At 41.7% G+C, this 22359-nt stretch overlaps 1 protein-coding gene across 1 annotated transcript in view; it reads right to left on the reverse strand.

The window, feature by feature from the left end:
- The window catches only part of SLC4A5 (solute carrier family 4 member 5), a 659349-nt gene that overhangs the window by 544893 nt on the left and 92097 nt on the right, over positions 1 to 22359 (reverse strand). The window contains 1 exon segment of the mRNA XM_078665747.1: positions 8299 to 8459. Coding sequence (XP_078521873.1) covers positions 8299 to 8459 — 161 coding nt within the window.

The following is a 22359-nucleotide window of genomic DNA, read 5'->3' on the forward strand; positions in this document are numbered from 1 at the left end:
CAATGGTGCTTTACTTTTTCTAGATGCTTTATGCCATAAAAATTAAAACATTCATATCTTCATTTATCCTTAACCTACTTTAATGATCGTGGTATATTTTGCTCACTATTTAAATCACTATTTTTCTACATTTGTCTGAAGATTCCATTGTGTGATTTTTCACCTTAACATTTTTGCCACTGCTTGAAATTATTAAGCACTTCTCTTGGGATGACCTTTTGCTTGTGCCAATTCTCCCAAGGTTTGAACAGAGATTTTCGCAGAAAAGTGATTTGATCTGTCCAGATGGTGATTATTAAGTAGGTAGGGGTCACCCCATCCCAAATTAATGACAGTATTCTTGACAGTAAGTTAATCAATCATTTATTTAGGGCACACTGGTGCTTTGTAGAAGAAATGTGTAAAGAAAAATAGTTTATAATGTACTATGTTGTAAAAAAACCTGTGTTAAACCCCATGGTGTGAAGGCTGAGTGAAATATATGGTTTGATAATGAATTCAATATTGCAAAACAGCACATACGAAAAACTGTAAGAAAGTATTTTAAAACCTCTTAAAGTAGGACTTTTTTCTATATAAAAAGGCGCATCACAATTATAAAACACTTGAAGGGGCCAGGAAGGAACTCTAAAACTTGCCAAATTATGCACACAGTGGTCAAAGATAATAATTGAGTGGGATTTTGAAAATTGGTAGCTTGTGGTTGCTTGGTTAGAGGGCCAGATCATCTGCAACGCAATAATGGGAATATTATTCTGATGTAAATAGAGTCCCGTATAGAGATGTGGCAGAAAGCAATCAACGGATCATTTTAAACCTATTAGTGTAAAAAATCTTTGAAGTATTTAAATCAATAAGTAAAACCAAATGGTAATCCAAACATCATGTTTAAAGTAGATCCATTATAATGATCTCCTTAAATACATTATAAATACCAGGCTAAATCCCAGCACCTTGGACAGGAACCAATATTAAGTCTATTTTTAAAATATGGGAGATAGAAAGGGTCCTCCTGCCTTCCCCTTGATTCTATGATGATCTTAGAAGCATTAGAATAATAAGCCCAGAGCTGTTGAACAAACTGGCATTTGGCCAGGAGCCATTAGATTTTTGCTCTTAATTATCGAGCACTGAAGTTGGCAAATGAAGGCAGCTAGTTTGTATGCGAAGGTGAGAAATTTGGGTGTCATCTTCGATGACAATCTAAATTTCATGGCACATGCCAATCAAATGGCCTCCACAGCCTTCTATAAATTACGACTGGTTAGGAAGATTCTTCCTTTTCTCCCCAAAAATGTTGGCAAAACACTGGTCAGCGCCCTTGTCCTATCAGCATTGGATTACTGCAACGGCTTGCTTGCAAATGCTCAAGTCAGGATTATCAAGAAAATGCAGACAATCCAGAATGCAGCAGCTAGACTTCTTCTCAACATCCCTAAATTCAAACCAATAGCTGAGACCTTAAGAAATCTTCATTGGCTCCCTGTCAGGAACAGAATTAAATTTAAAACACTGTGCATCGTCTACAAGTCATTACATCAGCAAACGCCTCAATTTTTGTGTGACCATCTCACCCCATACATTCCTACTCGGACACTACGATCAGCAAGACAGAACGATTTGGTAGTGCCACGGACTAGGCTGGTCAACTGGGGAGACAGACGTTTCCTAGTTGCCGCCCCAAAGCTATGGAACACACTCCCGCAAACCATAAGATCTAGCCCAAATCTCATGTCCTTCAGGAAGAAACTGAAGACATGGTTATTTGACCTCTGAAAATTGTAAGATCACACAGGAGAGTAATAAAAGTACAGCGCCGAGACGCCTGCGGGCAATTGTTCGAGTTTAATAAATGTTAAAAATAAATAAATAAATATGCTTGTAGAATTCTATGCAGCGTTTGATCGAGTAGATCATAACTTACTTTGGGAAAAGTTGAAAATAAGGGGAATTCCAGTGGGTTTGACGTCTACATACAAACACTTGGGCAAGAGTCCATTTAGCGTGTCAGAGTGCATTCACACATGTAAAGGTGTAAGGGCTGTGTGGTAGCCCCTTTGTTGTTTGCATTTATTCTTGGCATACCTCCCAGGCATATTTTTACCTGCTAAGGTCAGCTGCCTAAGATTGATGGATGCCTAGCAAATGTTTTATTGAATGCTGAGGACTTGATTCGCAAACTGCTTTTTGCAGTACGTTCAGTAGTGCAGCATCGTACAATCATCACATAGTTTGTGAATTCTGAGAAAAGTAGGAAACATGGCACCAAGTGTAAGTTTACCTATGTGAATCAGGCCTTTAATTGTTATGCATTGAAAAGCATTATGACCCAGTTAACTATAATTATTTTTAAAACACAGGTCATCAAATTTTGTGTTAAAATATTCCAGCACTTAGTTTTGAACCTAACATATTTTTAGACACATTGATGGAGCGTGGATGTTATTAAGCATCTCTCTTTCCCAATTCCTACCTAAGAAAATAATTTACAACACTTTTCACTGGATGAGACATGGTAATCTATTAAGTCGGCAAAAATGACATCACATACTGCATCGTAAAAGCATGCATAGTTTTAGAAAACAATATTGTGAAAAAAATGCAGTTACGTGTTATAAGAAAGATGAAAAAAATAATTTACAGAAAGTTTTCATGATAACAATATTCAAATGTTCATTAAAATGAACGCAGGTATGCATAGTGGTACTAAAGAAATGCAGAAAGTGCTTTTTTACAAAGAGAAAACTAACAGGATGATTCTGAACTTTGAAATGTATATGAAAAACATACATGCACTAAAAATATTAAGTTGAAAGATGTTGCTTGCTTGGTATTGTACTAACAATGGTTAGAAAATACTTTTTTAGTAGTGCTTAATACTGAAATATATTTCATGAAGATGATCATAACTGAATTAATGAAGAAAATTAAATATGTTTGCAAACGTGAAATCTTCGAATGGATGTTAACATGACAGGGAATCACCTATTTTTCCACGTAGGCCTCAAAGCTTGGGCTTCCTTACGCTAATGTAAAATCAAGTGAGACAGTCACCTAAGCCCTATGAGAATTTTCTATAAAGTTTCACTTCTGTCCTAGCTAACAATGAACTCACTTCTCACCAGAAGCATCTGTGATGGAACTGTAGCAAATATTGTTGCAAACCCAGGGAAAAGCGCCTGGGAATGGACTGACTATGAACAAGTAATAGTACCTCCTACTTCCGTGGAAGGGACGAAATGCTAACTAAATGGAGCATAATGAATTTTAATGAACCTTGCAAAAAGGATTACTTAATTCATCCGGATTTGTATGATTTACTGATCACCCCATGACGGCCCACTGCCAACTGCCTTGCTCTGGTTTGTATGATTAATAACTGAACCTGTATTTCTCCTATGCTCTCAGTAGGCTTAAACATGCTATTAAAAATGATCTATGCTAAACTGTGTGATTACTTTAATTAGCACATTGTTAATTAATCTGATGTTGAAAGGCATTTCCTGATCTGTCTATGCAATTGAGGCATTAGGATAAATGTATTTTCTGAACTATCTTAATCAACTCTGTATCATTCTCCTGGTTATATCTATCATATCAAGGAGTCTATATGTGTGGCTGAAGAAGATTTTGTCTCAGGTGTTGAGAGGATTATGGTCACACTAACAATTATCTATTCCAGGGCCTCATAGGATAATTGTTTACATCTTCTGAGTATTCTAGTCCCTATCAGTACAACAGAAAGATCGGTTGGAAGACCTAAGTCATGGGATAAAATTAACGTTTTATTACGATTAAGAGGTGTTAAGAAAGGTGCCGAGTGATATCAGGGTTTTTGCGAATAATATGAAAAATGTAGTGACTCCTTCCGCTGCAACAACATCAAAGCAAAACGTTTCAGAAAGATTATTTCCATACCAAAGTCTATTCCTGCAGAGATGTTACAATTTCACTAGAATCACTTCAAATGAATTTTGAAAACTTGGGAGTTAGTTTTATTTTGGGTTTAGTAAACAGTGAGACAAATTCAGTAACCAGATTATGTCTTAGAGCAATAATTAGGCCAGCAAAGCAATTACATTTAAAAATGAAAGTTTTCATAAATAACATGTTAGATGAACATGGAGTAATTAACAAATGCAATGCAGGCATATATTATTTTAGGTGTATTGAGAGAAAGAAACAAAGAAATGTCACTAAAAACTATGTATGTGAGTGATAAAGTGTATATTAGTTAAAATAAAATGTTTTAATAAAATTCATAGTAAAGGAGTACCTTTTGATTTTTTGCTCCATATGCTTTGCTCAAAAAATTGCAGAAGAATTATTTTAATTGTCATGGGGTATTTGCTGTCCTAGCCTAGGGTAATAGAACATGACTGATGGGAATTCTTTGTGACTGTAGATTCAAAGCATCTAACAAGATCATGTCTTACTGCTTTGTACTATCGTTATGAATGAACAAAATGTTGGTCAGTGACTAAAGCATTTTTAGTTTTATTTATGTGTTATATCGTTCAGGTTTCTATTGCTGTAAGAATGTTATCAAATCATGGTTGTATCAAATAGTTTTGTTTTATGATGTGTGCCTTGCTTATTTAGACACATTTTCTAAATAAGTTTACATTTGTTCATTTAAAATGAAATGATCTTTTTTTTTATTGTTGAGTCTGAATGCATAACACTTAATACAACAGTAAGGCCCATATGTATCAACATCCTGATTTGCGATTCTCAAATAGCGATTTTTTAGAAATCGCTATTTGAGAATTGCAAATAGGGATGTATGTACAAAATCGCAATTTTTTAGCGATTTGTTAATATTCCTTAATTGCGATTCGCAAATTGCGAATCGCAATTAAGGAATACTTTCCCATTCATTTCTATGGGCCTGGAGGCCGATAGGAATGAATGGGAAGTTATTCTCAATTTGCGATTCGCAATTTGAGAATCGCAAATTGAGAATAATTTCAAGGGTGCAGGGGTGTCAAAAGGGCACCCTGATGCACCCCTGAAATAAGCATGGGTGCACATGTGGCGCACATACATGCCCTAAGGGCATGTATGTGCTTCACATTGCACTTTGAAAAATGCAACAAAAAGGGCATTTTTCAAAGAAATCGCAAATTACCACCAACTTGAAGTTGGTGGTAATTTGCGATTCCTTAAGGCCAAACTGCACTTTTTGGTGCTTCTTACATTGCATTTAAGGAATCTCAAAATTTGCGATTCCTTAAATTCAATCGCAAAATAAGGAATCGCAAATTTTGCGATTCCTTATTTTGCCTTAATACACACCATTTGGCAAAATTGCATTCGGAACTCCGTTGCTTGATACATATGGCCCTATATTCTGACTCTAAGGAGACTCCAAAGTGTCAGTTGCTTGTCCAATTGATTGCAAGTCTTCGGGAGAGTAATGGCCATTTTGTCATAGAGATTGCTATTGCTTGTAAAAAGAGATATGGGGGTAGCATAATATCCTTGGTCAATGGTCATTAATGTATTGAATGTTCATTAAGGGCCATTGTTGTGGAATACTTTTCTCAACTATTGGAGATCTGCTTGTATACAATGATGCATTTCATCCCATCATTTTCAGTCTTATTATAGTCTGAAGGGAAGGCTCCCTGTGGTTATTATAGGCTTTCCTGTTTGATAGTTTTAGAATTGTCTTAAGAATCTGTCCTGCAGCCAGTTTCTCACTAAGCATTAGTGTCCCTTATATGTTTGCACATCAGTAAAGAGTCTCCTAACTCTGGCATACTCTATACAGAGGGATATCTTTCATTATTTTCAAACGATACCTGTAGCATTCTATGAAAGATTTCTTGAATTTACTTCGGTTACCACAAAGCTATTGCTGATACCTATTACCAAATCTAGGAAAACAATTTTGTCCCAGTTAATGGTGAATTTTCACACCTATTCTTTCTCTAACGCCACCTGAAGAAATCCCTTGTACACTCTTTGGTGCCTTCCCAGATAATCAGGCCATTGTCAAGTTAGCAACACCAGAATTTTATCTGGTTTTGAAAAGGGTGGTCATCACTGAAAATCACTGTGTAATATACTTGTTCATTAGGCTAGGGACAAAGGTTGCTTCCATTAAAGACCCAATGATCTTTTGGTACTGTTGCCCCTCATTCTCAAAATCGTTTCTAGCAAGTGTTTCCTTGGCACATTTCAGTTGACAAAAGATACCGGTGCACTGCATGTCCTATCAGCATCTCATATTATTGCTTCAAGTTTCCAAAGAGGCTGACAGGCAAATTAATGACTGAAGGGAGTTGACTCAAATACCAATCTGTCTCTCTATACTTCTTGTATTGAAAGAAACAAGAAAGTCTTTTGGTGGGAACAGATGTTACTGGCACTCTTTCGTAACTTGTTGGTGATCTCTATATACTGATATCCTGTACTATGATTACGATATATTGTCAGACAACTGTCTTTTAGAAAGTACGTGAAAATATAGATTCATTCAAACAGTTTATAGAATGAATAGTCTTCAATGAAATATTTCCATGTTTATAATGCAAGTTTTTGTTGATGTTTTTTAATTAACAGATTTCGTGATAAACATTTAGTCCAAGATTTACTAACATTTCATGCAATGCAGTGTAGCCAAGGAATTTGGTGCACTGCATTGTGTGTAAGGGAGAGAGCAGAATGTACCATATTTAAAAATATGCACTTTGGACTGGCTAGTGCCAACGCAGGCACCCTTGCTCCGTGACTGCCTAAATATCAGGATAGTTTTTATGGAGGAAGAAGTACCTTCCTGTACAAACGCTATCCCTCCATGTATGTGTGTGGCAGTAAATATGGGTTTGCGTCAAAATACATGGGTGGATGAACTGGAACGCCCATGCTCCTCTCAAGTAATGTCTACCTGACTCAAGGTAATGCAACGCAGTGCTGTATGCTGCGATAAGTTACTTTTTTCTTTTATTTTACATAGGCACACAAATTGGGCTTTGCTTTGTAAATTCCAAAATAGATTTTGCATTGGTGCTGTGCCAAAAAAGTGACTGGCAAATTATTCAAAGGCTGTCAGTGGGCTGAGGAGCGCAGCCTCGTACTGGAGCTGTAAATGAAGTAACTGTCTATATATGGAGATTCACCTATCAAAGTGAACATGAGAACTGAATTCGGATTACGATACGCAGTCTGAGAATTCCATTTTTTTTTCAAGTAATTGTGGACCACTAAGTGAAAGTGTGGGAGATACTGGGGATTTTTCGTGATTACTGCTGGATACAGACGAGAGAGCATACATTGGCGTTAAGTATAGGATTTAGTGATCCTGTTACATCAGTGATCACCCTAAGATTGGAGGATTCTAATTACTGCCCTGAGGAAGCCCCATTGGGATGAAACGCGTTGGCTGTATTGTTTGCTGCTGTGTCCAATCATCTATACACCATGAATGATGCAAGAATCTATTAAATGTAACATATCCCATATTTCTGAAGAGTCTGGATTGAGTTACCTGTTGTGCACTTGTGCATTTTCATAATACTTTGTATTGCCTCTCTGTGTGCTTTGGATTATACCTTATTTGTGTGGTCCTGTGGCAGTAGACCAATGAGGTGGGCAACATTGATCTAATAGCATATTAACAGTATCTGTATAGTAGGGTAGTGCAGTCTTTATGCCTTACTGCCGTTGTTCTGGTTTGTGTGTCCGAAAAAGTGACTTAACCCTGATGCAAAATCTTAGTATATTTTGGGCCTAAATGTGTCCACTAGAAACACCTTCTAGCCAATATGTGTGTCATCACTTTTTGAACCTATGCAGTACTAAGATGCCGTAAAGGATTAGGAGGCAACTGGTGCATGATATAAATCAGTGACATAGACAAAATCCACATTTGAATAGGAGCAAGCAAATAACAGTCAAAGGTTTACACAGATATTCCTCTTGCATTTAATCAAATACATTTATACACAAAGAGATGCCACTCTAGCCAGCCTGCTCAAATATATCTTCCTTATTCGATCTCATCGGCAACAGAATCAAATTTTACTCATGATCTGCAGGGGTTGCTGGAAACAATCTTGAGATAATTAAGATAAAAATGGTGGCAGAGAACTGGAAAAAGGGAGACAGAGAAAGAATGCCTTTTGAGAACAAGGAGGACAACATACTGTGTAGGACCTGCAGTTAGGGTGTTCCATTTTATCTTTTGTGTCTGTTTGAAAATACACTGCTTTAAAATGCACCATTAAAAATTCTAACAATGAAATCCTTAGCCCTGAAACCTGTGGTTGAGTTCATTCGAAGGTTGCTTACCTATAATCTGTGGTAAGGAATAGCCCTCTAGGTCAAGCAGTACAGTTCCTGATTGTAGACAGGTGCGAAGTTCAAAAAGGCTGTGCAGCGATAACGTTGACACATGTGGCTTACTCCACCTCTCACCGCCTTCTTCCACTTTTTCTTCAAACTTTATCCACCTGAAAAAAGTCATACATTGGCGTATGTTTTAATTGACATAAATACATTGTGAGATTTTATAATATTAAGCGTTTAGCACTTGGAATAAAAAAACTGAAGGTCTTTAAGATCTGGGGATGAAATAAACAAAGACTGCATTACATTTACTGTTTTTATCAGCAGTATTTTATTTTGAGAGCTGTAAAAAACGTTTTTTTAAATTTATCAGCAAAAAATGTCATAATACTTGATGTCATCCCCATATTGCTAGAGTTAAAGTATTTTTCTCGTTGCTTTCCTTAGTGCCACTCAACACCAAATCCAAGTATTGCTGAATTACCATTGGCTTCTTGCAGGTAAGAATGGTCACAGTTTTTCTGTGATATAATGGTGCATGAAGTATGATAGGCTCGGTAATCTGAAGAACATAGGTTGGCAGTCATTAGGGATCCTTATTGCTTCAAAGCAGTACTATGAGTACACTTCTGTCAACTCCCTCTTCTCATGACTGCTGTGGAGGGTTGCTTGGTTATTCCAAGGTACACCTGGGTATTTCAGTCTACACCTCAGGTTTTACCCATGGCTTATTTATAACTTTGGCTCCATTGTAGGACTGTGACTGACATTTTTTTAATGGCTCAAACGGAATGACCTGAGCAGGCAAGTATTGTGTCAAAATGTCCTCAAGGAGTAGCAGTTTGACCTTAATTGTCCCTTTCTCTTGGAGTGGGCATAGGTTGCTGCTGGCGAGAGCGTGTGGGGCATGGGCGTCATGTAGGGGTCGCCAAGGATTGCAGTTGCGATCCCTAGCTTGCCACTTGCGACCACTAGCACTTACAAAGGAAACAACAGATATCGAGTAACAGGCACTTGTATTCCTCTCCCTTTATAGGCAGAGCTTATGAAGGCAGCTGGGCACAGAATAAAATTGAAACATTTAAATGTTTCAACTTGTCAGAACAGCTAAGTTGTTGCTTAGCAACACCTATTGAGGCTACCAGCCTCCGCCAAGCACGAGTCTGTGGATTTTGGTGTACTTCAAACTGGCTGCTTCCCAGTGTTGTCGGACCCCAGCTTAATTTCTGGTACGTGACGTGCACTTTTGCAGAATTAAGCATTTTTGCAACCTACCTGAAATCACAGCATGGCAGTCCAAGTAAGTGGTTTCATTTGACTTTTGTTTAATTTGTTTAAGATTTGTAAACCAGTGTATGATTATGTTCTTCCTACAAAATTGCATATCTGCCAAGCTGGGCCGAACTGGGAGCCCAAGCAGCCCTGCCAAAATATATCAGACCGGCCCCCGGGCGGTGCACAGCAAGCGATCCTCACCACTGCAAGGGGGCCTTGGGGGGTTCTCCACCAAGAAAATTTAGGAACAAAAGGAAAAAATGGAGCATTCTACAGCGCATTTTTTCAGTATATATATTCAATGGTATTAGCTTTTAAAACATAGTAAATGATGACCTTACAGTGCACCTGGATACAACAATCTTTTTGGGTACTCTTTAATGAATCCTTCACTATCACCCTCCCAGAATGCCTCTCATCTCTCCATAGTCCCTCTCTCACAAGTATTTAATTTGTGTTATAGTGCCTCATTCCACTGTAGGGTGTCGGAGCACTTTACATCACACACACGCATACAGAGACAATGAGTCATATGAGTGTAAATCAGAGTATAGACAATGTTACATAACACAAAGGGGACAACAAGGGGTAGGATTCACATGTCATCCATAATGGTACGCATTTTTTAAGAGTGCTTAGTCATCAAGAAGCACAAACTCAGGATTTAGAACGCAACACAGTGGTTAAAGTTGGCTTTACTAATAAGAAATTATTTCTAGTCAAGTACACCCTTTTTAGAAAGATTGTGATAATGAAAGACTGGCAATAAACAAAAACTTTCTAACTTGTGCCATACAGGTTGCATGCAGCTCTTTTATTGCAGTTCAGAGCTCACTGTGCTAGATTACAATTGTAAATTACGAACTGCACTTTAACAAAGTGATCTCTGTGACAAAAGCAGTAAGTCATTGAGCTACGCATTTGTGAAATGATTGGCACCTTTGCAGCAGGCACATTAACCATTTGCGCTACCTTTGATGAGTCAAAACTGCCATTAGACAGAACTCCAATTTCTCTCCAGCAGGTTTATTAATCACCAGCGTTATCTTGACACTTTTATTGTTGCCCATACACTGCTAAACATTGAAGGATTTCTTCAGTGGGTGCTTTAAGAACTGCTGCACTGCTACAAAATCGGTCCCTAGTAACAAAACCAGCCACCCACCCTTCCCGCCATTGGGTAAATGCCTAATGCCCGTTAGGGCCTGTCCGGCTGTGCTGCCAAGTAATTTGTTAGCACAAACTCTGCACCCGTAAATTCCGGTATTTTGTGGTTACACCTCACCAGTATAATGCAATTCTGAATTAAACTCCTTGGAATGAGGAATAATTGGGCACACCCGGAATTACAGGGCAGTATTTCCTATCCAGAGAGGTGTAAAACACACATTTAGCACCTGCTCTGAGCAGCCGTTAAATATTTGCAGGGGCTTCAGTGTCGGACGATATGGTGATGGGAAGAGTAATAGGGAAAAGGAAGATGGTGGCTTGTGGGAGACCTTTACATTCTTCCTTCACACTTTGCTTGAGAGTGAGGCTGGGCTGGGAAAACGCTCCAGACTGCAATGCAGTCCTTTCCTAATGCAATTTTACCAGCAGAATTTCCCAACTGGGAAAATACGGTCTGATGTCCCTACACGTTGTATATCCAGGTGGAGGAACAACAGACTAATCATAATCTGTGGTAAAGGCATATGTGGTAAAGGCTTGCGTTGTAAAGTCAATTTGTGGTAAAGGTATTGCGTGGAAATGGATGTTTGGCAAAGACATGTGTCATAAATGCACGTGCTGTTAAGTCATACAACCATCAGAGAATGTTTGAGGTAGGTTGAATGGTGTGGGATGTATAGCAGATGATTAGAGAGAGGCGTATCAAGAGATAGTTACAATTAGTTGTTGAAGATAAAAGTGAAGATAGTATGGGACAAACTTAGAGAAGTCAAGACAGCTGGTCCAACAGTGCAGGGAATGGTAGTGAGAGGGGGAGTTGGGAGGAAACATGGGGAAGATGTAGGTGGATGGAAAATATGGAGAGAAAATCTGAGTAAGTTTCAGAGATGAAGTTGCGAGTAAGAGTAAAATTCTGAACCCAAATTAGGGCAAAGGGTCTGCAGAGAAAGGAGAAAGAAGAGAGAAAACACCTCTGATAAAGAGGTAAGAGATCAAGAGGATGATATGATGTGACTGTGAACACTAGTAATGAGAATTGGTAGTGGAAGGGAACAGGTAATACAACTGTGAGAATAAAAGCGACAGAGTTGTAAATAAACGTGTGGTTAAGAGGTGAACTGACAGAGGAGAACACATCTCAGGGTGATATAGAAAATTGTTAAGGTGATGAGTTTGACATAAAACATTGAAGGTTAGAGGAAGACGGGGAAGTGCATTTTAAAGTGCAGTGTTCACATACATTTTCTAAAACTTCTTAGGCTCTGAAAGGGCACTAATTACATTTTTTATTTTTTTTTAAAACCTTTATTTGTACAAAAAGGATATACAAATCTGGGCCTACAACCATACTGGCCGGCCACAATACGAAAAGCGGTCGAAAAATCCAGAGTAAGCAGTACAGAAGCAATCATAAAGGAGCATGAGCAATACAATCTTAAAAAGGGGGGAGGAAAGAAGATCTAGACGGCCAGCAAACAGGAGCAAAGAAGGTTAATTTGTATAATATAGCAATAAGGAGCATGACAGGCTCAGCGACAACATAGAAGAATCCGGATTCCCCAAACAAACCATTGGCAACAAAAATAGGGGGTAAAAGGCCGCAGTTCAGGAGTGTCAGCACTGCTTACATCGGTATGAAAAACAGGTGCAGCGAATACAAATCAATATGCAGTTACTATCAAACTGTGCACACCCACCACCCAATAACACATCGGAACCAGGACAAAGGGGCCGGAATAGCGACTGCACCAAGACTAGCCCGTCATACTGACCTTGGGTGAAAAAGAAAAAGGGGGGGGGGGAGAGAGAGGAGAGGGAAGGAAGAAAGGGAAAGGAAAACACAGACTAAAGAAGAGTGCCGCGCCGAAACAAGCGTCCCGTAGCGAGGAATACAGAAGAGAGCAGGAACAACAGCAACGAGGAGGGTATGGGAGTCGCGATGGAAAGCAGCAGAGCTACAAGAAGAACAGCGACGTTACAGACCCCACCCCAATCACACCACGGAAGGCAAGAACAGACGCGGCACTCCAATAAAGAGACACAAAAGGGCCATAGAACTGAGGAAAATAAAACATCCAAGAAGACCCAACCCACCCATCCCACCCTGCACCCCTGCAGAAGGCTACGGCCTACCCTCCAGACAGCGTGCCTGTCGCCCTAAACCGGAACCCGAAATGTAGTGGAGAAAGAGAGAAGAGGAATAAAGAGACAAAAAGAAGGAGATGAAAACAAAAGAAATAAATGGGAGGGAGGAGCAAGAGGGCAAAAACAAATACGGTCGGCCACAGCCTCCGCCTAACCATAATCATATTACGTGTGACCCAGAACGACAAGATCTGAAGCGCCATATAACTTACAGGGGGTGGTCTCCCACAGCGCCATGAATATAAACAACTGCGCCACGAGTCCGTGCATCAATAATCCACCGGGAGTCGTGCATCTCACCCCAATCCTTTCCTAACCACAATTTCCACCCACCACATGACAATGTGAAGTGAGCAACACGATGCGAGGCAAGCACACATTGGAAAGAAATTACGATCAAGACGTAGACCAGGGAGGTCAATCAATCTGCAAGTGAACAAAAGTTCAAATAAGTAGTTCAAATGTCTCAGCAATAGCAACACGGGCAGTAAAAGACAGGAGTTCAGTTCCACAGTTCGGAAAAGTGGGGGTTTTCCTGCAAAATAGAAATGCGACCTCATCAAGGCGGGAACAGGCAGCAGTCCACCATTTTTCTCAGGCATCCGGGGAGGATCGGGCCTCCGCACGATAACCAGGTCCCCAAACTCCAACCATCGAAGAGCAGGAGGTTCCAAAGCCATCGGCCTACAAATCCGTCGACGAACAGCGGTAGCAACCCTCATAGCAACCGAGGGGGGCGAGGCAGCGGCGTCACTGGGGCAAGAGGGGGCCATGAAGAAGCGTCCACCCAAGATGGCGGCGGATCGCAACGAGTTTCCAGGGGCACCGGGGGCCAGGGACGCGTGCCAGGATCGCAAGGCATCAAGAACGTCTCCAATCGTAGATACACGTGCACACGTCCGGGCCCCCATGCAGTCCAGCAACCTAAGTCCGCCATCACGAGGAGATCTACAGCCCAGATCGTCGGCAGCCATTTTGTAAGTTCAGCCTCCTCACCACCCTCCGCGACTCTCGGGACAGTTCACAAATGCGGGCCTTTACAGATGTCCCGGGGGTCCCAACAATGGCGGCCTTGGTGCAAAAAGGAGAACCGCTCAACGCGGGGGCCCGCCTGTATTATCGCCGGCGCTCCCCACGAGTAGAGTCGGAGCGCGAGGGTCCAGGGTCACCGGACGGAGCAGCGGCGGGGGGACCCCTTCACACGATCAGTCCCCGGAGCACCGCGCCCCTCACAAGCCTCTCGGCCACCAAGGCAGGCCCGGATCAGGGTCACCGGGATGTTCGCACAACGGCTCTCACCAGCGGCTCACTCTCTCGGCCGGGGCCGATGGTCACAACAACGCCAGGCCGGATCCCATAGGCGAGGCCCCGGTCCCAGCCCCACGGAGGCCTCGGCTCCTTCGGGGGGGCAACTAATTACATTTTAATGGTGTGCCAAGCCAATGAAACCTGACACTGTATGCTATGGATGGCAACATATGTCAGAAATTAACTCCTTTGTGCCAGTACTAGAATTTTGTTATAGGTACCTGCATATGTCCACAATATACCAGTGCCAAACTTTGTTCATTTATACAATCCATATACCACAAGTGATCCTTATGTCAAAAATTACCCCAGCATGTGAGAGCTGCATTTTGTCACGTATGCCCCCTTCCCATATGTCAGGATGTCCTCCTTCATAGCAAGAATGTCATCGAATGTGTTAGCATTTTTCCATAGGTGTCCCATATCCAAGAATTACCTTTAGTATGCCTTTACCAGTATGTCAACATAAGTGTCCATTATGGAAACAATTACTTCTAGTATGCCAATGCTAGTATTTTAAGCAAAAATAACTAATGATGGATGTAATGCTGAACAATACAAACATTCACCCCAGTCACAAAGATCTTGGTTTAATCCAGATTTATTTTGCTCACCACACCACTCAAGTTCAGACCTAGACATATGCAAATCAGTCTTGACCCTGCTTCTCATGGGAACAGTCCAGCCCGATCTGCCAATCTGCTGTGTTTTCTGTGTTTGCCATGGTTTTGATGTTAGTTACACCCTCTGACAAACCCTAAGGGTAGAAGATTTGTACTGTGATAATCTTTGTAAGGCCTTCTTAAGATTGTTGTATTTTGTTTTGCTGAATCTAATTTTGAATATATTTGCATTTATATGGCTGTATGCCTGGTGGTTGCTTTGTGAAAAAGTGAGTGCTCAATATAGTGGAGCTGAGGTGGTTATGGTGACAAGCTAATGCAAGCTATAGAGCTGATCGGGTCACTTGTGGTAAATAAATAAATAATACCCTATTTTTGACTAGACTTATAGCATAACAGATAGCTCAATAAATAAGAGTCAAGATTCGAGGTAGTAGGAGTTTCTGCAGGTTTATTACAGCATAAGGACAGGATCAGGACAACCTGCATAGGAACAGAATGACAGGGCCCAGCAGGACAACTGGGGCCCAGCAGGGGAAAAGAGGCCCAGCAGCTGCTGGGGCTAGGTCTGGGATGAGCGCGCTAACATTTAATAACAAAACATTGACTTATATACATAGCGCAAACACATAGCATTACATTGCAGTAGGCGTAACAGTGGGTGGAGTAGAAGGCGTGACGCGTAGCAGTCGCGAGAGATAAGAGAAATAAGAGGTGTAACTGGGAGTTTACTTAGACATGTGATGCAAAACGTAACAGAATATGTCATGAATGGGCGGAAACATTGGAGGGGGCTACCTAAGGAGCCGGGACCTCTAACCTAATGGTGCGCGAAAACTGGCAATGACGTATTACTAGGAGAAGCTGGGGGCTACGAACTCTGTGCTAGGAGCAGAGACTAGAGTCTGGAGGGTCGGAGCGACATGTACCTAAACCCTATCTGGTATCTAATGTTTAGGGAACATGTTGATATAAACTAGAAGTCATGAGGGGAGAGGCTAACTTGATTCTAAGACTGGACCATGCATTATTCTACATGTAGTGCGTGATGAAGAATACTAAATGACCATTAAATACAGTATTTCTCTAACATGGAGACGAGAAGGCTAGACAATGACGGAAACTATTGATACAGTTCAGTAGCTTAGGAATGCAGAGGAGGAGGACTGAACTGATAGCTGGAACTATAACATACTTTTGGCAGACTCAGAGGCAGAGCCGGGGTGCACCGGGCACTGCAAGGCAGGAAGTAAGTGAAGGGTCGAGGATACAGGTGGGGGCTGTATCGCTCCTCAGCGAGGCTTTCAGGAGACAGGAGCTGAATCTGTGGTCCGGGCCCTTTTGAGGCCTGGAAACGGGGACTTTATAATTGAATAACGTGCACACTGAGAAACGTGGCAACATTTCTTACATAGGCCTGATATTCGTAGTATTCACGAGGACTGGAAACTAACATACTAGAGGTGGACACAACTGTAATTGCGTCTTTAATCAGAAATGGGGAATAACATATGCATATTGGTCATGCACACATAACACATGATGGATGAGGCGTAGGGACACAGAACATGGCAAAATTTACTTTTCCACATTCCCTCCTTGTCACTACGTTTCCATCAGGAAACATCAATATTCATGATACCGTCTATCATTTCATACAGTACCATTTGCTCGTCTCGAATTGTCTTGGAACGGGATTTAGAACGGGGCTTGGGACTGGGAATACAAGAGGTAGCACACATGCTGCAAATCGCAGGGCCACATTGTATACAGAGGCAGCAGCTAAATATGATCGCTACTGCAATACCTAAAAAGGACAGGACTTTCCATCCCCACGCGGAAATTATATTCCAGAACCAACCGGACCATGTCCAGGTGCCTAGATCTTGGTGTAACAGATGGGCAATTTTATGGAGTCTGGTTATAGCTGAATAAACAGACGGCGCGTTATTAGGAATGAAAATACAACAACTGGATCCGAGAATTCTACAGGCCCCGCCCCTATCGGCCAGTATGACGTCAAGGACGAGACGATTCTGTAAAACGACAATTCTCATAAAGGATTGTTCTTCGGTTAGGTTACCTAGAGCAGAGGCAGTCTCATCTACTACTGCTTCAAGGGTTCTTGTTAACCTACGGATTAGCTTACTATTTACAACTGTGCCTAAATAAGGGAAAACACCTTTATCTATATCAATGAATTGCTCTGCGGCGGTTTCAGTATAATCGACAATCGGGAGATTTCTCTTGTGTCTAGTGTGTACTAAGAAAGAATTCCTATGATAGTCAGGTGGGGCTAGAAAAACAGGTGGCAGTAGGAAAGCAATGTAACAGGTTCCCTCCCAATCGAGGGGCAGACGGACATATGCAGTTTGACCACAAATAAAATAAGAATGACGTGAAGCTTTGAAAATAGATTTCCCACTGTCACTATACTGGATAACAGTAGTACATTCACTATGACCTAGGTGTACAGAACCATAACTACGGACACATAATTCGCCTTTGACTGGTAGTACTGAAATAGCAGGTAAGTCTGGAGTAGTATCAGACTGAACATTCAGGACCATGAAATTCGACGAATAATTTCCTAAATTATATACTTCATTTTCTAAATCTAAACCTGTTCTGTGGGGGAGACCTTGCTTGTCTGGGAAACATGTACTGTTAAGAAAAGACATATCTGTTGAGGATGACGTTAACGTGGACCATGCTCCACACGAACCATTGTGTGAGAATGGATAAGGAAAGAGTGGCAGAACTCCCTTCGGTGTCTGGAAAGGGGGGAGTCGACCACACACCCAACAATTAGTGGCATTGCTGGTCTGGTGTGAATAATGTAACATACGGATAAATGTGTTATTACGCATAGCGAGGCGGTATGCATATTCGTGAGGAGGCAGATCACTAAACGTGTGCTCTACTGTAGCATGAGCAGACATATTTACATGAGGAACTGAAAAACACAGATAGAAAGCATAGCTGGTGCAGGAAATCATTATGCTGATGAATAATACGAAACTCAGAAAAACGATACATTTGATTGAGCTTTGACTGACTCTCTCACTATGGGGGTCTATTTTATACATGTCAGAAACAGTCTAACCGTTTCACCTAGGGGAGGACTTATACAATCAAACTGGCTGACTTATTAGACCTGAGCTTTAACTTATACTCCTGTTGCGGAGTTTTCTCTAACAAGGGAGGGTTTGTAATAATGTCTTGTGCGGGACAGTCCTTTAAAACAATGTTCCGGCAATCCTTCGAATCCTGGGAAATGTTCTTGGAAATGTTTTTGAAGACTGGTTCCGGTCCTTTGAAAAGTTTTACATGAGAAAGGTGGACCCACCCCTTCCTGCCTTCCAACTTGACGGCAGTTCGGGTGGTCAAGAGGACCTGACGTGGCTCCTTCCAACGTGGTTCCAGCGGACTTGATCTGTCGAAATTTCTGATCATCACTAGGGAGCCTGGAACGACCTCGTGCGGTGCCACCTCGGTATTGTCTGGAAATGCGGCGGCAACCTGTGAACGACATGAGTTGAGGGCAGACATCAAGGAAGCTAGGTAATCTGTCAGCATATTACATGAAACATCGGTAATACTTCGGGGTCTAGGAGTACCCCACATATTAGGGGGGCGGCCGAAAACGACCTCATACGGGGACAGACCTGATCTGGAATGTGCGACCATACGCATGTAAAACAGAGCGACTGGCAAAGCTACTAACCAGTCCACACCCTTGTCTTTACAGACTTTTGCTATACGGATTTTCAGAGTCTGATTATGCCTTTCGACTAGTCCAGCTGCTTCTGGATGGCGTACACAATGGAACTTCCACTGGTACCCTAACAAAAGGGAAACGTGTTTCATGAGTTCAGATGAGAATGGCTGGCCGTTATCAGAATATACGACTCTAGGGAGTCCATATCTAGGGAAGAATTCACGAACCAACTGCTTGGCAGTGGTCGCGGCTGTGTAATCTGGGACTGGATATGCTTCTGTCCATCTGGACAAGGCGCATACAACTACAAGGACATACTTGAAACCTCGACATCGCTCCATTTGAATATAATCCATCTGGAGGACCTCAAAAGGGTGGTCAGGGGGCTGGAAACCACCTTGTTCCACCGGGACACTTTTACCTGGATTAAACTGACAACATATCATACAGGTACGGACTTTCTGCTTGGCTGCAGCTCGTAAATGCTTGTTGAACCAAATGTTCTGGATACTGTCTAACATAGCTTTTTCTCCTAAATGTGCTGGACTATGTGCGGTATTGATAATGACTTGAACCATAGAATCGGGGAGAAACCATGTGGCTCTACCCTTCGTTAACCATCCTTGATCTGTCTGGACCCCTCCTTGTACAGACCATTTCTTGATTTCATCAGGAGTAGCATGTGACTGGATATCTATGACATCTTGAGTAGGGTCCTTAACTGTCATGCATGTAATCGGATCTGGAGTATGTGTCATATTAACTGGGATGTCTGGAGTCTGTGCTGTAAGCTTGGCTGTGCGGTCTGCTAAATCATTACCTTGGGAAATAATGTCAGTAACTTTCGTATGTGCTTTGCACTTCATGATAGCAATAGATGTCGGTAAATGTATGGCATCTAACAGGGCTTGAATAAGGAGACCATGCTGAATCTTGGTTCCATGAGAAGTCATAAAACCTCTCTCCTGCCAGAGCACTCCGAAGTCGTGTACAACTCCGAATGCGTAACGTGAATCTGTGTAAACATTAACCTTCAGGTTCTTGGCATGTATACAGGCTTGTGTCAGAGCGACTAGCTCTGCTGCTTGAGCGGACAGAGTATCAATACGGTGTGTTTCAATAACTTCAGTGTCAGTAGTCACTGCATACGCGGCGACTAGTTCTCCTGTACTAGTTCTCATACATGAACCATCCACATAAAGTGTCAGGTCAGGATCTGGTAACGGAATGTCTGTCAGGTCTTGTCTTGGCTTTGTCGTAATGTTAACTACTTCCACACAATCATGTGTGTCTGGATTTGAACTAACTGATGGTAACAGTGTAGCAGGATTCAGGACGTTGCAGCGTCTAATTCCTATGTGTGGCTGGAACAGTGTCAATTCATAACCTGTTAAACGTGCAATTGTCAAGTGCTGAGTTTGTGTTCGGTTTAAAAGAACTTCTACTGAATGTGGAACTTGTACTGTCAAGGAATGTCCTAAAACTATAGAATCACTTTGTCTGATAGCTAGTGCTGTGGCTGCAACTGACTTGAGGCACGCAGGCAACGCCTGGGCGACTGGATCTAATGTGCTCGAAAAATAAGCACAGGGCTTGTATTGACCTGCTTGATCTTGTGTGAGGACAGATAATGCTGTACCTTCGCGTTCAGTAACGAAAAGTGTAAAAGGCTTACTGTAGTTCGGTGTAGCTAGAACTGGAGCTTGACATAGGGCTTTCTTTAACTCGTTAAAACTAAGTGTATGGTCAGATGTCCAAGGGAGGACAGTCGATACGGCTGCCTCCTGTGTCGTTAACTGTATCAGTGGCTTGGCTAGGAATGCATACTGGGGAATCCATTGTCTACAATAAGAAGTAAGGCCGATAAAGGCACGTACCTCCTTCTGGGTTCTGGGCTGGGGAAGACTCGCTATTAACTGGATACGGTCGGGTGTCAACTGCCTACCCCTCTTGGACAGCAAGTGTCCTAAGTATACCACTTGCTGGACACAGAATTGAAGCTTCGAAGGTGACACCTTGTGCCCCATCTCGGCTAGAAAATACAGAACTGTAAGTGATGCTCGCTCGCAAGCACGTTCAGAACGGGCTGTGATCAGTAGATCATCGACATACTGGAGCAGGGCAGTGTCAGTTGGCATGTGAATGTTGTCTAGTTGTCTCTTGAGTGCTTGACTGTAAATACTAGGGCTTTCTGTGAAACCTTGAGGAGCGCGTGTAAACATATAGCTCCTTCCATTTAAACAAAATCCGAAAAGAAACTGGCTGTCTGGATGAATTGGAACACTAAAAAATGCATTCTTGAGGTCAATAACAGTGAAAAACATGGCTTCGGAATCAATGGCTGTTAACAGGGAAGAAATGTCTGGGACGACTGGGTACTGAGGGATAATACATTTGTTAAGCTCTCGTAAATCAATCACTAATCGATATACTGGGGGTGCATTTGGATCAGTACGTTTCATGACTGGAATGATCGGAGAATTACATACATTGGAGTCAGTTTCTACAACTACTCCTTGAGCCATGAGCTCGTCAATAATTTTGGATAAGGCTGCTACAGCCTCAGGTGGCAATCTGTACTGCCTGATTCGTGGTAACACTACACCTGGTTTGAGAGTCACACGATAGGGTGTGATTTGCATGTAACCTACATCAGTTGGACCTTGCGCCCATAAATGCTGCGGAACATTAGACAATCTTGAATCAAAATCTCGTAATACATAGTGACCCTTAAAGTCACGTAGGAACAGACGTATTCCCTCTGGGGAACAGCAAATAACTGCACCTAACTCTTTCAGTGTCTTAATACCTAATAGATTTTCCGGACATGACTTAGTAAGTAACAGATCAGTAGTACGGGACAATGGACCTACTTCTAGAGTAACTGGCTTAGATATTTCATTAACTATGGGTTTTCCTGAAAATCCAAGGGAAACATTTCTTGAGCCTGAGAGCGGAGCCCCTGGAACTTCGGCGTGACTAATTGTGGTCCTACTTGCCCCTGTATCGATCAAAAACTTTCTGTCTTTCCCTAATACTTGACTATGAACATAGGGACCTTCTTGGTCTACAGGTATCTCGATGAGAGGCAAGCCTACCTCCCTCTCTAGGCTGTTTCATGAATATGACTGGTACTCTGGATACTCGGACTGTGCATACTGGTACATCTGCGATGTAACGTGCTGTGTTGCAGCAATAGGCTGCGGTGCGGAAACTGTCTGTTGTGCATTCTGTGACTGAGGAGTCTGTGAAACTTGTTCTTGTCTCGGCGGACGTGGTCTTTCTTTAGTCTTACCAGTAGCTATGTTGTGTTTCAGAACTGCACACTCGTTTATAAAATGACCTGGCTGTTTACAATAATTGCAGTTCCCTTTAACGGGAGCTGCAGGGTGACTGGCTTGATTCGGACCCCTCTTCTGACTGTCTTGAGGAATAGATTGTGCAACTAGCACTTTCATTTTCGTGTCTTTCATACGTTTTCTTTCGTGTTCTTGCTCTTCTCTAATTCTATTCTGGTGATACTGAAGCATCTGGAGCATCTGGGACGGAGTATTTGCTTGCCAGGTGCTTTCGACTTTCAAAACTCGGTTTTTAATTTGTGGACTTGAATTCTCGACTAATTTGGTAACGAAAAGATGAGGGTATGACTCACTACTTGTCTTGAGACCACTGTTAATACTGAAACATTTCTCAAATCTAGAATAAAAATCACTAATATCCTCTTCTTGTTTCTGTTTACAGGCTGAGATTGCATCCCAGTCTTCTTTCCTAGTTGTCAATAATCTGGGTAAAACTTGAATCAATAACTCTGGTAATTCTTTA

The sequence above is a fragment of the Lissotriton helveticus genome, chromosome 11 (genome assembly GCF_964261635.1).
Source record: "Lissotriton helveticus chromosome 11, aLisHel1.1, whole genome shotgun sequence".
NCBI classification, from domain to species: domain Eukaryota; kingdom Metazoa; phylum Chordata; class Amphibia; order Caudata; family Salamandridae; genus Lissotriton; species Lissotriton helveticus.